We start from the raw sequence: 16,004 nt of genomic DNA on the forward strand, positions 1-16,004 counted from the left end.
TCCCGGGGGTTCTGAGGCTGGGCTGGAAGGGGAAGGGGACAGAGGGTAAAACGTGCAGTGTTTGGCCCCATTTGGGTCCCTGGCAAACGATATGCTCTTTCCTCTCATCTTCCCGGGGTAAATTCAGAGAGGAGGGGCAAATAGCCCCTGCCCATTGATCTGAATATCGTTAGGGCCCAAAGTACAGAATTGATCTTTGCGCTTTCTCGGATGCCCCAAGGGCCAAACTTCAGGGACTGGGGGTTGTCTTGGAAACAGGGGTCCTCTGACCTCCTCACAGGCTTGCTCATGCTGCCCCTCCCCGTGGATGTGTGTGTTTCTTATGCGGAGTCCCTGCCACTTACTGCCTTATGACCTAGGACTGATGCTGTGGGGCGCTGGTGGAGCAGCATGTCATGTTTACAGAGCAAGGCTTCCCTTTCTCCCACGCGGAGGGGCTCAGGCCTCTATGCAGACATTCCTGCAGAGGGTGGACTAGGGGGGTCTTTGCCAGACCCTGCTAAGAGCAAACGTTGTCTGTGGTGCCATCTGATTCCCCAACACTCCCCTGTGCTAGAATTTCTTCCTAGGGGTAGGCGGGGGAGCAAGGGGGAGCAGAAGTAAGAGAGTTGAAGACACAGAATGTAGGTGCCACTGCCTCCCATGTTTACAGTACCCTCCCTGGCCCTGGGCACCTGGGCTGCGGTAACTAGTTCCATCCTACTTCATTCCCTTATAAAGGGAGAAATGACTGTTAGGACCCTGTTCACAAAACTCTTTTATTACTTTGTCTGACGTCCAGAACTGGGGACTTTTAGATTTTGTTACTTTGTTTACAGGTCAAGATTTAAAACATGCTAAAACTGTGTTTACAACTTAAAACCTTGAACTTTTATACTTTGTTTACAGTTGAAAAAGTGGTTCCCCCCTCCCTTTGTTTACAAGTGAAAGATTGAGAAGGCCAGAGAGGGCCTGGAGGACCCTGGACATGGCCATCTTGAGAGGTTTCTGGCTCCTAACTCTCCCAGGCCAAAGGTCAGCCCTGAGCCCCCTGTTGAACAGCAGACCCAGAAGGCCTCCAGAGTAGGCATCCTCTTATGGCTAGGAACAATGGGTTGTGCAGGGTTGTAGGGGGTCTGTGCAGACACCCCCCTTCCCCCACACATACTCTTGGGAGGCAGTTTCCAAGGCGATTAAAAATTCTACTTTGCTGACTGGTGCCAAATCCTGCCAGCCAGGACTCCAGCTCTCCTTACCCAGAATGACCCCAGCCCTTGAAGGGTTGAGGGGCCCGCTCTGGGGGGAGGGGGGTGTCCTTGCTATGTCCTAGGTTCTATAGATGCCCCTCTCTGGCGGTCCCCTGCTCCAGCCCAGTGGTCCCTTTCCCCATCTGTGTAAATTGTTCCGTGAAGCCGCGCTCTGTTTTGGGAATAAACTTCTATAGAAAATGGTTATTGCGTCTTTCTGTTTGGGAGTGGGAGTGGGGTGGGTAGCGTAGGAGGGTGGTTATGATTCAGACCAGGCTGACCTTTGGGAGAAATCTGAACACTGACCCTCCCCCCTCAATAGTCAGCTATTTTTAGCCCATTTTGTCTGACATTTGGACCAAGTTCCCATCTCTTTCACCCTGAGTTCTGGCCTGGTGCTTTGTGATGGGGGGCCTGAAGTATGAGCACAGGTCCTGGGAGTAAGGTGCCAGGGAAATCCCTTCTCTCCTCAAGGTGTCAGCATGATGACTTGGTCTTCAGGGCCTGCAACTCTAACCTGGCATTTGCCCTGGCCGGGGCTCCAATCAACCTTAGGAACTGCCCTTGCCAACGCCTCAGCCCATTAACAGCACTGACCCCCACTAGCCTCTCGGACTTGCAGCTGGCCAGGACATCGTGTTCCTTCCCCATTCAGGCAGAAGTCTTCGGGGCGAGATGCCAGGCTGTGCCCTGTAGGGGAGGGAAACCTCGCAGCCTCATTTCAGGTCTGGATGTCCAGAGTTGAAGGGAGGCCTTGGGCACCTTCGGTATCAGACACTGGTCTTTTTTTTTTTTTTTTTTTAAGATTTTATTTATTTATTTGAGACAGAGAGAATGAGAGACAGAGAGCACGAGAGGGAGGAGGGTCAGAGGGAGAAGCAGACTCCCTGCCGAGCAGGGAGCCGGATGCGGGACTCGGTTCCGGGACTCCAGGATCATGACCTGAGCCGAAGGCAGTCGCTCAACCAACTGAGCCACCCAGGCGCCCCAGACACTGGTCTTAAGGGGAAAGCCTGAAGGCCCCGCCCTTAGTGGGAGGCAAAAGAGGCCCCGTAGACCGGATACCCCAAGGAGAGCTAAGGCTCTGGTTACCAGCAGCGCCCCCAGGCAGCCCATTTGGGGGGTTTCCCTCCCCATCCCGCGGGGACCCTCCGAGAGAAGCCAGGACTTGGTATCCGCCCTGTCGTACTCGGGTACCCCGGCCACGGCCGTAGCCGAGCGGGGATCCTTAGTCCCAGTTGTGAAGCTCCAGGCCGCAGGAGAGGAAGGGGTTAAATCTTCCTCCCGGGGGCTCGCCCCTCCTGAAGAGTGTCCCTTAGGCCCCGCCCGAGCACGCTGATTGGCCCAAGCCTGCCCCGTCCTGTCCGGGGATTGGCCCCTTGCTGCCCCGCGTAGGTCCCCGGCTGCGCGCAAGAGCTCTAGGCGCCGCCGCCGCCACCTGGCAGGCAGCCTACTGGCCATGGGGCTGTTTGAAGCTTCGGGGTGAGTGCAGGGCACGGTTCCGGTTCTCCGCGTCCGTGTCCGCGAGCTGCCGCGTAGCCCCGGTGCAGGCGCCGGCTTGGGTTAGGTCGGAAGGGGCAGTCCGGGGCAGGCATCCTCCCGCTGCGACGCCTTGGTTTGCAGCTTTGCCGATTTTCTGCAGGCGGTTGCCCCCTGAAGCGAGGGATGGGGCGGGAGCCCGCGCTGCCCCCGCCCCTGAGGGCTGTGCGGGAAGCCACTCGAGCGCCGCCCGCGGGCTAGCCTTGGGCCGCGGGAGGCGGCTGAGTGTGGAGGAGCCCCGGCCCAGGAGGTGAGCCGCTGGGCGCGTTGGGGCCGGGAGGTCGCCGCAAGGAGTCCATAGCGGTGGCCTGAGCCCACGCAGCTGTACCACTGACCGGGAATGAGGAGTCCGGCTGGAAGGACCGAGGTGCCCTCCCCGGGGAAGGGGCCAAGGATCTAGGCCCCGCCCTCCAAGCACGTGCCCTGGGGAGTGGGGGAGCCCTTTAAGAAGACCTGAGTGACTCACGGAGGAGGGGCAAGGGGGCTCAAAGATCTCTGTGACACCGCGGTGTCAAGAATCTCTGAGGATCTATTTGCCTTGCACCTACTCCACTCCCTTCTCTGACCAGTTCATCCAGGTTAGAGGTTCTTCCCAGGCGAGTTCCTACCCCTCGGGGGAGATCCTACCCCTAGGTCAGAGCCCACAGATCAGAACTTTCCTGAAAACTTTCCCAGCAGGGAAGACTCCTGCGCTGAGATCTATTTCCAGGTGAGAGCTTTCAACCATTTCGGGTGGGAGCCTCCCCCAGGTAAGATCTTCCCTTAGGTGAGAGTACCCTCCAGATGAGACCGTCCCTGGTTTTCCTGGCAGGTGAAAACTTTCCCCACTGGGAAAGCTTCCCTCCCAGTATGAGCTTCCTCGAATAAGAACTCCCTCCCAGCAGATCACCTATTCCCAAGGGAGGTCCCCTCTCCTCTCCCCCCCTCCCCCGGGAGCCCGGATCCTTAGTCCCAGTCATAAAGTTCCAGGCTGCAAGGGAGGAAGGGGTTAAATCCCCCCCACGGGGCCTCTGGGTGGGAGCCTCTGGGTGGATAAGAGATTCTCTGAATACAGAACATGCTTGGCTGGTGCAAACTTTCCTGTCAGGTGAGAGCTTTCCCTCTGGGAGAAAGAGCACCTGGTAGTAGGAGCTCTGGAGGGGAAATCTTCCCACTTCAGGTGGGAGCTTGCCTTTCCAGGTGAGACCCCTTTCTCCAGGTGAGAGCCATTCCCTGGCTTTCCCAGATTAAGCCTGAGTTTGTCCACAGCCTGGATCCCCAGGCTGGAGGCCCAGGGGCAAACTTGGCCCCAATACTTTCCTTCCCTTAGAGGGGAGCCACTCTAAAGAGGAACCTGCCTGAAGGACTGGACCCCTGATTGCTGGGTCCCTTGTGCGAGTTCTCAGACAGCCAGCACTGAGCTCCTGGGGCAGCTGGATGAGGACTCAGAGACTGGACAGGGATTGTCCAGGGGAGGGGCTGGGGGGGACAGTCAGCCTGGGTTGGGGACTGATAGAACACTCACAGGGGGGCAGCTATACCTGGGTTGGAGGTATGGATTATATTTATCTTGCCATCCCTTCATAGGGGACTTTGGCCCACCGAGAGACTTCCTAGCCAAAGTTCAGGGATTTCCACTGGCTGGGCATGGGTCCAGTTCTCAGCTACCTAGATCTTAAGGCCTAGAAAAGTTAAGCGGGTGACTCTCTGATCCCAGGTGGAAGCATGGGGGAGGTTGGGCCAGGGGTACACTCACTGTGACTCTGGTCTCGCCACCCCAGACAGAGGGACACACAGGCACTGTTGCCTGTGACACAGGCCATGGAGCTGAGGAAGCGAGACTACCATGTGGAGCGGCCACTGATGAACCAGGAACAGTTGGAGGAGCTGGGGTGCTGGACCTCAGCAACCACGACCTACCAATGGCGAACCTGGTTTCAGTAAGGCGGAGGGTGGGGGTCTGGGGGCGCTGGCAGGACTTAGGTAGACCCTGTCCCCAATGCTTACTGTTGTGTCCCCAGGTGCTCCCGTGCTCGGGCCCGAGCCCTTCTGTTCCAGCACCTCCCGGTTTTGGCCTGGCTACCCCGGTATCCCTTGCGTGACTGGCTCCTGGGCGACTCGTTGGCTGGCCTGAGTGTGGCCATTATGCAGCTACCACAGGGTGAGCCATACCTGACCTGGAGGCTGTACCCTCAATCCTTGGGGGGTGATCTGCAATCCTTCAAGGCCCCGGCCCGGAAGCCCTGTGGGCTTGTGCACCCCCCATAATCTGAAGCTATGAGCGCTGCCCCTGGAACTATGGCCCATGACCTAGGGTTGGGATTCCCTCATCCTTTCCAAGACCCCGGCCTCCAAGCCTTCATTGCTACCATTTCACTTCCAGGCCTAGCCTATGCCCTCCTGGCTGGACTGCCCCCCGTGTTTGGCCTCTACAGCTCTTTCTATCCTGTCTTTATCTACTTCCTGTTCGGCACTTCCCGGCACATCTCCGTGGGTGAGTGGAGCCAGGCTCAGCCTTGCAGGAGGATGTCCACCTTCCCCCATGGAGGACAGGGTGAGGGAGGGCCGAGCGGGGCAAGGGAACTTAGGGAAGGGGACATCATTGGTGCTGGGTCCAAGGTCATTTCCAGGCAGGACTAGGCCTCTGACGGTGGGACCACAGATTCAGGATAACTCCAGGCCCTGGCTCCAGGAGGATGTGGGTGAGGCAACTTGAAGGGCCCAGAACCTGGCAGAGTCCTGACCAGCCTGAGGCAGGCCGTGCCCCCTTTCCCCATCTCACCTTCTACAAGGGGTGTGATTCTCAGCCGATAGACATGGGTGGGGCAGGGTAGGTGAGGCGGGGCCAGCATTTCTGGCCTCCCTCAAGAGTCCCTGAGTTCAGGGTTCACACGTGATCACCAGCACTGCTTCTCTATGCCTGATGTAGTCTGAAGATACTTGTCTAGAACCAGCTATCTCCTGACCTCTTCCCTTAAGGGCAGGGCTACCGCGTAGGGCAGTGTCCTCTCCCCTGCAGACCCGCCCTGACCTACCTCTGCAGGCACCTTTGCTGTCATGTCTGTGATGGTGGGCAGTGTGACAGAATCCCTGGCCCCGGGTGAGAACTTCCTGCAGGGTGTGAACTCCACCGTCGATGAGGTGGCCAGAGATGCTGTGCGGGTGCAGCTGGCCTCCACGCTCAGCGTCCTGGTCGGACTCTTCCAGGTGCGGAGCAGGCAGGAGGATGTGCCCCCCACCCCCCACCCCTCACCCCACCACTGCCAGTTCCCCCGAGGGTCTGCCCATCACCGCCCTCCTCCTCCGCCTGGCTGCTCCCTCATGTCCCTTGGATTCCACCTGCCCCGGGCTCTGCTGTAGCCACCCTGACGACCCCGACCCTCGTGTCCCCTGACTGCCCCTGGCCACCCCACAGGTGGGGCTGGGCCTGGTCCGCTTCGGCTTTGTGGTCACCTACCTGTCGGAGCCCCTGGTCCGCGGCTATACGACGGCCGCGTCTGTGCAGGTCTTCGTCTCACAGCTCAAGTATGTGTTTGGCCTCCAGCTGAGCAGCCACTCGGGGCCGCTGTCCCTCATCTATGTGAGTGAGGGCGGGAGGAGGGGCAGGCGGGGTGCGCCGCACAACCTTGAGTGCTACCCGTGACCCTGCCTCCCCTCAGACGGTGCTGGAGGTCTGCTGGAAGCTGCCCCAGAGTGTGGTGGGCACGGTGGTCACTGCGTTGGTGGCAGGGGTGGTGCTGGTGCTGGTGAAACTGCTCAATGACAAGCTGCACCGATATCTGCCCATGCCGATCCCTGGGGAGCTGCTGACGGTTCGGAATCTGCGGGGCCGGGGGGAGGGGCAGGGCAGGATACATCCCTGCTGGCGGGCACCCCCCAGGATTTAAAGACCAGCTGGAGTGGGCACCAGGGAGCGTTCCTGGGGACGGGGTGTGACCACAGCAGGAAGGTCCCACGTTAGTACCTTCCGGACCCTATAGCATCTCCACTTTCCCCAAAGGGTGGTGTGTTTTACCCTGTTGCCCACTTCTCCCCACCCCCCCCGGAAGGCTTTGCTTCAGGCCGCCCTCTTCACCCCCACAGTGGTTTCTCCAGCCCCTTGATGATGCCAGCGCCACTCCCCTGACTCTGTCCTCTCTCCCCAGCTCATCGGGGCCACAGGCATCTCCTACGGTGTGGGCCTAAAGGCCAGATTTGGGGTGGATGTCGTGGGTGACATCCCTGCAGGGTGAGCACTGGCCCCTGTCTGGTCAGGGAGGGCTGGGGGCCCAGGGCCAGCTCCCTCCTTTGGCCTCACAGATGCCTCTCACAGGCTGTTGCCCCCAGCGGCCCCCAGCCCCCAGCTGTTCGCCAGCCTGGTGGGATATGCCTTCACCATCGCTGTGGTTGGTTTTGCCATTGCCATCTCACTGGGGAAGATCTTCGCCCTGAGGCACGGCTACCGGGTGGACAGCAACCAGGTCTGGGGGTGGGATACAGGGGTCGCTGGCTATAGAGAGACCCCAGGGCCTGGGGGCGGGGGGTGTGGAGTATCAGGTGGGACATAGGGAAACCGCAAACAGATGTGCTGGGGCCATGCAGGGGACTGAGGGTGGGAGAGCAAGGCATTTGGGACAGCAGCAGCCAAGTCTGGGGGCTGTTGAGTGTGGATGGAGGTTGGGGACACCTAGGCCTGGACATAGTGGCCCAGGCACCAGACACTACATACCTGCACTTTTTCTCCACCAGGAGCTGGTGGCTCTTGGCCTCAGTAACCTCATTGGGGGCATCTTCCAGTGCTTCCCCGTGAGCTGCTCCATGTCCCGCAGTCTGGTACAGGAGAGTGCCGGGGGCAACACACAGGTGGGCTTCGGGCGTGGGTGGGCATCTGTGCACGGGCACACACACCACTTTGGCTGGGCGATCCCACCCCGCTCCTCCCTCCACCCCTGTTTCCCCACCCCCCACAGGTGGCTGGAGCTGTCTCCTCCCTCTTCATCCTCATTATCATCGTCAAACTTGGGGAGCTCTTCAGAGACCTGCCCAAGGTGAGTGGCCACATCCACCCAGCCAGGCTTGAGGGACTTGGCCAGGCCAGAGGCTCCGGTCAGTCAGGTCCTAGGGGAGGGGCAGGAATACAAGGTCATGCATGACCTCTTTGTCAAGGTTCAGCTCTTTAGGGTGAGATTTGGAGTCAAGGGTCAGGGATTAGAACCCTTCAGAGTCGGAGCCAAGTTGTTTGGCTCGGGGTGGTCGTTAGCGTCATGCGGGCTGATGCCAGCATGGGTCTGGCTCCTGCCCCGGTGGTCAGGCTTGTCAGCATCTGGGCACCTCGCAGCAGCCCCTGCTGACACGCCCTCTCCTCGTCCAGGCAGTCCTGGCAGCTGCCATTATCGTGAATTTGAAGGGCATGTTGAAGCAGTTCAGCGACATACGTTCCCTCTGGAAGTCTAATCGAATGGATCTGGTGAGAGGCCTGGGAGCCCAGGGGTGGGTCTGGGGGCCCCTGTCCTGCTGCCCGCTGTCTTGCTGCTGAACCCACACGGCCTTTCTCCTGACCTCCTGGCCTCCTGAGTTCTTAGTCTCCCTCATCCCTCCTTTCTCCCTGATGCCCCCAGGGCCCCTGCTTTGCTCCCCTGGCAGGTCAGCACTCTGGGCGGAGTTTCATTTTTCTCCCACTCCCCTAGCCATGTTACCCTTCTACTTTTAGCTCATCTGGCTGGTGACCTTTGTGGCCACCATCCTGCTGAACCTGGACATCGGCCTGGCAATCTCAGTCGTCTTCTCCCTGCTGCTCGTGGTGGTCCGCACACAGCTGTGAGTCTCCCCTTTCGGTGCCCCCATCCCAGTTGGTGAGGGGGTGAGGGCCACTCTGGCTCCCTCCAGCTTTCCCGCGTCTCAGGGGTAACCCTAGGCTCCCTGGTACCCCCTCATTGCCCCCTCCTCACACACTCTCCTTCACAGGCCCCGCTACTCTGTCTTGGGGCAGGTGCCGGACACGGACATTTACGAAGATGTGGCTGAGTACTCAGAGGTGGGTGGCAGGGGCTGGGCAGGAGGAAGGCCTGGTGGGGTGGGACAGAGGCAGGATGAGCCTTTGTTAGTCCTTTCTTTTTTTTTTTTTTTAATTTATTTTTTTATTTTTTTATTTTTTTTTTAAGATTTTATTTATTCATTTGAGAGACAATGAGATAGAGAGAGAGCATGGGGGGGGGAGGGTCAGAGGGAGAAGCAGACTCCCCGCCGAGCAGGGAGCCCGATGCGGGACTCGATCCCGGGACTCCAGGATCATGACCTGAGCCGAAGGCAGTCGCTTAACCAACTGAGCCACCCAGGCGCCCCTTGTTAGTCCTTTCTATACCCGGCAAAGACCCTGGGGGCTGAGAGTGCTTTGGTCCTGGGAGCTTCAAGGGAGGAATTTGGGTCTGTGACTCAAAAGCTACGAAAGGACAGAGGAGCAGTGGACAGAGAGGGACTGAGGAGCCTGGAGAGGGTTGGAGCCAGCAGACAAGCCTTATCCTGCCGAGCAGCCTTGGTGCAGGAATGCTGGTGGGACAGGAGCCCGGGGCACGAGGATGTAGGGGAGGCTATTTCCTGATCTGATCAGTGGAGTCCCCACATCTCAGTGGTTCATTTACCTCCTGAGAAGCCTCATGCCTAATAGTGGGGTTCTGGAATAAAACAAGCCCATTCCTGCTGACATGGAGCCTTGGAGTCTGAGTACAGTATAATCAGGCAGAGTAAGGGGAGGGCAGGAGGTGGAGCAGCTCAGCAGGATGGAAAGGGAGGTGGGGGGCACATTATGCAGGCCCGAGTGCCGAGCAGTGCCACACTTCCTGGGCTGTGCCCTGGATGGAGTGGGAGCTGGGGAGGGTCTCTCTGTGCGCGGGCAGGAAACAGACCACAGGGTGGGGGGGGCCCACGAGGAGGCCTAATACCCTGGCCTGGGTATTGGCAGAAGGGAGGGGAGGTGGGGAGGGAGGGTGCAGGATGCCCTGGAGGAAGCATTGACAGGCCTGGCTGAGGGCCTGGGTGGCAAGGTTGGGGGGTAGGGAGCCGGACGAGGAGTTGGGGTGATATGGCCAAGCTTGTGGCCCAAGATCTTGGGAGAACAGGGGCCGCAGGCTGGGCCCATGCTGGCCGGTGAGCAGAGGCTTGGTGATGGGAGCCCTGGGCCACACGGGGAGGAAAGCAGGAGAACACGATACAACCAGGAGAATGGAGGGCTCAGCCACCCAACCTGACCCATCCCCAGGCCAGGGAGGTCCCAGGCGTGAAGGTCTTCCGCTCCTCAGCCACCATGTACTTTGCTAATGCTGAGCTCTACAGCGACGCGCTGAAGCAGAGGGTGAGTCCGGGGGTCCCCAGGGTGAGTGTCAGAGGCTCCCTCACCTCCCCAGAGCATCCACATCCCCTTCCCTGACATTTGCCTCTAGTGCGGTGTGGACGTTGACCACCTCATCTCCCAGAAGAAGAAGCGGCTCAGGAAGCAGGAGCAAAAGCTGAAGCGACTGCAGAAGAGTCTCCAGAAAGAGGCAGGGGCCCCTTCAAGCCAGGTATTCCTGCCCCCTGTCCTGCTGCTGAACCCACATGCTCTTTCTCCTGGCCTCCTGGCCTGAGTTCTTAGCCTCACTCATCCCTCCTTCCTCCCTGATGCCCCCCCACCCTGCTGGGCCCCTGCTTTGCTCCCCCGGCAGGTCAGCGCTCTGGGCAGAGTTTTGTCCCCCCCACCCCCAAGCCAGTGATAGCATGGACCACCACAGTCCTCTTCCATTTTTGGCTGCTCCTGGAGCTGGTGAAAACCCCACCACCTCCAGCCTGGCAGCCCTGGGTCCCAAGCTTTAGTTTCTGGCCTGCCTAGCTGCCCAAAGCCTGGGGGTGATACCAGACTTGCCTGGTTGGCTGTCCTATGACAGCTGGGAGAGCTCTTTCTTGTCCCCCTTCTCCCCGGCCTAGACTGCCGCCTCCGAGGGCACATCTGTTTCCATCCAAGTCAACACCAGCATCAGAGACGTGGAGAGCAACAACGTGGAGGACTCCAAGGCTAAGGTGAGGCTGGAGGTGGGAGAGGGGGCAGCCATGAGCTGCAGAGATGTGAGTGGTCCATGCATGTCCTGCAAGGAAAGCCGTGGGTTCGAGGTGGTTGTGCCAGCGGTGGGGGGTGGGGGGATGCGGGTGGTGATGGATCCGATGCCTTCTGGAGAGAGGCCTAGTGATCTGCCATAGATTCTGCTTGTGGCTCTCTGGTCTACCATCCAAAGACGTTGAATTTGTGGAGTCCACAAGATTCATGGGTAGAGAGAAGGGACTGGGGCTATGGGGAAAAATATGGGATCAAAAGGGACGCCAAGCTCAACTAGAGACCCAGGCAGGGTGCCAAGCTGTCTGTGTGTGCTCACGTGTCCCTGGGCCCCCTACCCGCCCCACCCTGGCTGGCTGAGGATGGGGCGCTGTCACCCAGCACCCCACCTTCTTAAGCGTCCCTAGGCCTGAGCCCGGGAGATAACAGAGCAGTATATGCACGTCTGTGCATGCTCCCTGAGTCTGGGCTTCCTCTCCTGTGCATCCCCATGTGTCCCTCCTGTCCCTCCTGTCTTTACATACAAGAGCCTCCTCCATGTCCAGGTTTTCATGTGTCCCCTGCATGTCGCATATATGCAGGTGTTTGCATGCATGCTCCCTCATCTGACCCAGTGTGGCCCTTGCCTGTCCGTGTGTGTTCTTTGCCATCACCCCTTCCGGGCAGCCTTTGCAGGGTGTCTGGTTTCCCAGCAGGCGAGCACAGGGAATGAGCTAGAGGATGCAGCAGCCAGTGGTCAGGAAGATGCTAAGGCCCCAAATGGGTCCACACTGAAGGCCCTGGGCCTGCCTCAGCCACACTTCCACAGCCTTGTCCTGGACCTGGGTGCCCTCTCCTTCGTGGACACCGTGTGCATCAAGAACCTGAAGAACGTAAGGGGCTGGGGCACCCCTAAGAAGAGCCCTGGGAGAGGACAAGGCCCCCTAAGCCTCCTCACCCCGTAACTAGACCCAAGAGCCCCTCTGAGCTCCCTCTCGAAACTCCCTCCCCCACAACCTGCCTGAGTCCTTCCTTGGAGCCCTTGAGCCTCCCTCTGAGCCTGGCCCCCTTTTCTGTTGCAGATTTTCAGCGACTTCCGAGAGATCGAGGTGGAAGTGTATATGGCCGCCTGCCACAGTGCGTGGGGGGTACAGCATGAGTGGTCTGGGAGGGGAGTGGGGCTCTTTCAGCCAAGGAGTCTGCCAAGCAGCACAGGGAAAGCTCTTTCTCTGAGACTGGAGGTCAGAGGCGTCTTGGGAGGCAGGGGTCAACGGTCAGGAGTGACTGGAGGTTTTGTTGTCACCTCAGGAGGTAGAGGTCATGGGTGAAATGGGTCAGGGTGTTCTGGTGACTGAGGTTGGGGGTTGGGGTTCCTGGTGGTTCTCTGAGCTAGGGGAGACCTATTCCTTGCCCGCAGCTCCTGTGATCGCCCAGCTTGAGGCTGGGCACTTCTTCGATGCTTCGATCACTAAGCAGCATCTCTTTGCCTCTGTCCACGATGCTGTCCTCTTTGCCCTCCAACACCCGAGGCCCAGCTCTGCCAGCCCTGTTTTGGTGAGCTGGCCTCTGGCTCACAGAGCTGTTTTTGTTTGTCTACTGCTTGTCCCTATCCTGACCCCCACCTCCAGGAAGTCCACCCATCCTGAATGGCTCTGCCGCAGCAGACCCACTGCCTTCCCTTCCTGCCTTCAGCTGAAGCTGCTCCCGGGAGCAGGGGTTGCTGTCCGGGGGGAAAGGGTTGATATGTGTTTTTGGAAACTGACTGGAGCCTCCCCTCCTCTGCCCACTCAGATGACCAAACTCTGACCATGCCGCCGCCCTGCCTGAGACTGCTCACCTCTGCAGGTTGTGACCAGGCACTTGTGAGAATCTCCCTGCCCCTGGGCTGCCTCCAGATGTCACCCAGGAGTCCCCTCCGGATACACACACACACACACACACACACACATAACTCAGGGATGGAGGTCCTGGGTCTCCCAAGTTCAGTGCTATAGGCCTGGGCCTGGGATGGGACGCTGGAGTCAGACCGGCTGGATTGGGGGAAGATGCATGTTTTTAGCCCCCAAAATAAAGACCTGTTTGCCTACCACCAGCTTGCTGTGCCTTGGTGTGGGCTTGGTGGGGTGGGCAGTGATCCACAGCCCTGACTCCTGACTCTTCTTATGCTCCAAAGTGGGGGGCTGAAGTCAGAAGTTGGGGGGACGTTTGAGGAGGGCAGAGTCCAGTGAGTGAATAGAGAGCCAGAGGGAGAGTTATGGGGCCCAGAGCCAGGGTGGGGGCACCCCAGGTTCAAGCTCCCCAGCCACGCACAACCCTCAGCGCCTGTGTCTTCAGCTGGAAGACTGTGGAATCAGACCTGCTTCCCAGGAATGGTCCCAGTGAGTGCAGCCCCTGGAGGGTGTAGAGTAAATGCCTGAGCAACCAGCTGGGGGAGCATGGTGTTACAGGCACTGCTGGTCTGTGTCGAGAAGTAAGAACGCGTAGGATTGACTTACTTGGGAAAAAGCCCATTCATATCATTAGGTCACTTGGGCTGTGCAGGTCACTGCAAGAAGCATGTGCTTGATTTCTACCTTAAACGGTCAGCATCTGGGTGATTGCCCAGTGGGCAGCAGTGGGCCTTCCTTCGGGCCAGCTGATGCTCTGAGTGAGTGGGGGTGGGGGGCTAGAATCTTTCTGGGTCTCCTCGGCACCACAGCGGGGATGGAAACCGCATCCATGTCGTGGGTTGCTCCGTGAGTATTAAACGAGGCAGTGCCTAGCAGTGCTTATAACAATGCCAGGCTCCTGTTACCTGCTCAGAACACATGAGCTCTGCCGTCCACCAGGTAATGACCAGGTGCCCCCCTCTATGCTGGGCAAGTGGACAGAGGCTGTCCTGCCCTTCAAGTCACTGAGGTGCCCCTTGTCCAGCTCAGTGTTTGGCAGCGGCATCCTGCTCTGTGTTCATGAATCATCGGCGCCCTGCCCCCCCCCCCCCAACCACAGCCCAGGAAGTCAGGGCTTTTTAATCTACTCTGACACGCCATGTCCCTGCACCAGAAATGTTGCCTGGCGTGTGGTGTGCTTGGGAAGTACTGGGTGAGGGAAGCTTATGTGCCGGAGTGGAGGCCAGACCCCAAATAAGAAATTGCAGATTATTAGAACTGCTTTGAAGAAAACAAAACAGGGTCACGCAAGAGAGGAGGGACTGTGTTGCCCAACAGGGGCATGGGAGGGAAGCTAAGGGAGCAGGTCACACAAGCCGTGAGAAGTGGAGTGGAGGACTGTGTCCCGCCGTAGGAAACAGCAATTGTGTTCGGGAACACCAGGGAGGCCTGCATGAGGCCAGAGGGAGGCCACAGCACGCAGGACCTCACGGGCCAGCGCGAGCCTTCAGGCTTTACTCAGAGCGTTTGGGGGCCCCACACTTGTGAGGGTTCACCCTGCTGTAATTTGGACTGTGGGGTAGGCTGGGCTTTGGGGAAAAGCAAGCAGCTCTATGCTGGACAACAGCCTTAGGAGCTGTGAGGTGTTAGAATTTTAGGGATTGAGGGCGCCTGGGTGGCTCAGTTGGTTAAGCGACTGCCTTCGGCTCAGGTCATGATCCTGGAGTCCCGGGATCGAGTCCCGCATCGGGCTCCCTGCTCGGCGAGGAGCCTGCTTCTCCCTCTGACCCTCCCCCCTCTCATGTACTCTCTCTCATTCTCGCTCTCTCAAATAAATAAATAAAATCTTTAAAAAAAAAAAAAGAATTTTAGGGATTGAACGTTATGGGAGGAGGAGGAGCTGGGGGAAGGTATTCCTTCAGTCTTGGGCTGGCTAGGAGATTGGCACCCAGGCTTCAAGCCTGCCGCCCCCCTCGGCCCTGGAAGCCCCCTCCCCCACCTTGCTGTGTTTTCGGGCCAGGCTGCCCCTCAAGAAAGGCCACGGACCCAGCTGGAACCTGCTGCTGCTGCTGGGGGCGGGGTGTTTGCCCGTTGCCAGGCACCCAGGTTCTATCCGGGCATTTGGTGCCGCCATGCTGCTCGCACGGCCCTTCCTGCTCCTGCTGCCCCTGCTGGCCCTGCCAGCTCCCTCCCACGCCTGGTCTCGGCCCCTGTGGTACCAGGTGGGACTGGACCTCCAGCCTTGGGGCTGCCAGCCCAACAGCCTGGAAGGTTGTGGGGGCAGCCTGGGCTGTCCTGGCCACTGGATGGGCCTGGGCATGAGCCGCATCTACCCTGTGGCTGGGGTCACGGTCACCACTACCGTGATGCTGATGATGGGCCGAGCAGTGCTTCAGCGACGGCGCTCCCAGGCCTCTAAGTCCGAGGTGAGTGTAGCACGGCTCTGCCCGCCGCAGCCGCCGCCTCCACTCAGACCCACTGAGGGCCTGGGCCTGGGCCTTGGGTCCCCTCCCCCACTGCCCACACCCTGTGTTCCTACATCTGTCCACACCCGTCAGCCCCTGACCATTGCCTGTGGCCAGTACTCTGTCCCCATCTGTCCATCCGTTTACTCTCCCTATTCCTCATCCAGCCCCTGTGGCCCCCGTGACCACCCCAGCCCACAACAGACCCTCGGTGACCCTCCATCACCAACTCCCTTCCTGCGCCCTTCTCCCTGGTCTCCTCGCGGCCCCTCACCACACCCCCATTCCGTCCCTCTGCTCTTACTCCTGCCTCTTGGTCCTATCCTCAGCATCCACAGGTGACCACTATCCTCCCTGGACCCTGGAAACGGCGGACCCCAATCTCAGACCGCGCCCTGCTCCTTAATGTCCTGCACATGCTGGATTCCCTCCTGGTCCATATTGAGAGCCACCTGCAGCATTTATCTACCCAACAGAAGTCCCAAATAAAGGGGACTCCCGCCCAGAGTGGGTGACCCAATATATGCCTCTCTGCCTGGTGGCCAGTCGGGGTGGGGATGGCCTGAGGCTCTGGGCCAGGCTCAGGCCTGTGTGTGTGTCTTCTCCAGGCCTGCCTGGACCCTGTGTCCCCTTTCTACTTCCGTAGCCAGCAGACTTGAGGCCTCCGTGCCCAGGGTGGGTGGGCAGATGGGACTGGCCCACACTGCTCCATTGCCCCTACCCCTCTTCCCTAACTTCTCACCCACAAACGTACCTGTTCCTCGGGGGCCCCAGTGTGGTGGGACAAGACTCGACCATCAGGGCAGACGTGGGTAGTCCATGGAGGTGACAATGGCTGAGTCAGTGAGGGCTCCCAGTTGGTGATGCAGGGGGTCGGGGGTGGTGTGAA

General features: G+C 59.3%; 2 protein-coding genes across 6 annotated transcripts; both read left to right on the plus strand.

Annotated features, from left to right (window-relative positions):
- Positions 1 to 2,160: 2,160 nt before the first annotated feature.
- Positions 2,161 to 12,947, plus strand: SLC26A6 (solute carrier family 26 member 6). Of its 5 annotated transcripts, XM_034996880.1 has the most exons (22): positions 2,161 to 2,708; positions 2,869 to 3,015; positions 4,526 to 4,684; positions 4,766 to 4,905; positions 5,128 to 5,238; positions 5,788 to 5,951; positions 6,160 to 6,324; positions 6,404 to 6,556; positions 6,890 to 6,972; positions 7,057 to 7,204; positions 7,473 to 7,586; positions 7,694 to 7,771; positions 8,095 to 8,190; positions 8,434 to 8,540; positions 8,688 to 8,757; positions 9,979 to 10,071; positions 10,160 to 10,279; positions 10,680 to 10,772; positions 11,496 to 11,675; positions 11,865 to 11,919; positions 12,200 to 12,336; positions 12,574 to 12,947. In XM_034996880.1, the coding sequence occupies exons 1-22, from the start codon at positions 2,686 to 2,688 to the stop codon at positions 12,586 to 12,588; spliced, it is 2,451 nt and encodes an 816-aa protein (XP_034852771.1). In that variant the 5' UTR covers positions 2,161 to 2,685; the 3' UTR covers positions 12,589 to 12,947. The 5 variants fall into 5 exon arrangements, with proteins under 5 accessions (XP_034852771.1, XP_034852772.1, XP_034852775.1 ...); XM_034996881.1 differs by lacking the exon at positions 2,869 to 3,015 and having other exon boundaries at positions 2,163 to 2,708; positions 12,574 to 12,945; XM_034996884.1 differs by lacking the exon at positions 2,869 to 3,015 and having other exon boundaries at positions 2,163 to 2,708; positions 11,499 to 11,675; positions 12,574 to 12,944.
- Positions 12,948 to 14,782: 1,835 nt separating this feature from the next.
- On the plus strand, positions 14,783 to 15,630 carry TMEM89 (transmembrane protein 89). The gene is made up of 2 exons (XM_034997529.1): positions 14,783 to 15,076; positions 15,445 to 15,630. The coding sequence occupies exons 1-2, from the start codon at positions 14,783 to 14,785 to the stop codon at positions 15,628 to 15,630; spliced, it is 480 nt and encodes a 159-aa protein (XP_034853420.1).
- The last annotated feature ends 374 nt before the right edge of the window (positions 15,631 to 16,004 follow it).

Source organism: Mirounga leonina, unplaced genomic scaffold (genome assembly GCF_011800145.1).
Source record: "Mirounga leonina isolate KUSES-001 unplaced genomic scaffold, KU_Mleo_1.0 Mir_94, whole genome shotgun sequence".
Taxonomy (NCBI): Eukaryota; Metazoa; Chordata; class Mammalia; order Carnivora; family Phocidae; genus Mirounga; species Mirounga leonina.

What these genes read in the sequence shown, in the direction of transcription:
- SLC26A6 (XM_034996880.1), top strand. Translation starts at nt 2,686, where the DNA reads ATGGGGCTGTTTGAAGCTTCGGG. An exon ending in CATTATGCAGCTACCACAGG is followed by an intron (nt 4,906 to 5,127) that starts GTGAGCCATACC and finishes TTTCACTTCCAG; the next exon opens with GCCTAGCCTATGCCCTCCTG. An exon ending in AGTCTAATCGAATGGATCTG is followed by an intron (nt 8,191 to 8,433) that starts GTGAGAGGCCTG and finishes TTCTACTTTTAG; the next exon opens with CTCATCTGGCTGGTGACCTT.
- TMEM89 (XM_034997529.1), top strand. Translation starts at nt 14,783, where the DNA reads ATGCTGCTCGCACGGCCCTTCCTGCTCCTGCTGCCCCTGCTGGCCCTG. An exon ending in CCCAGGCCTCTAAGTCCGAG is followed by an intron (nt 15,077 to 15,444) that starts GTGAGTGTAGCA and finishes TCCTATCCTCAG; the next exon opens with CATCCACAGGTGACCACTAT.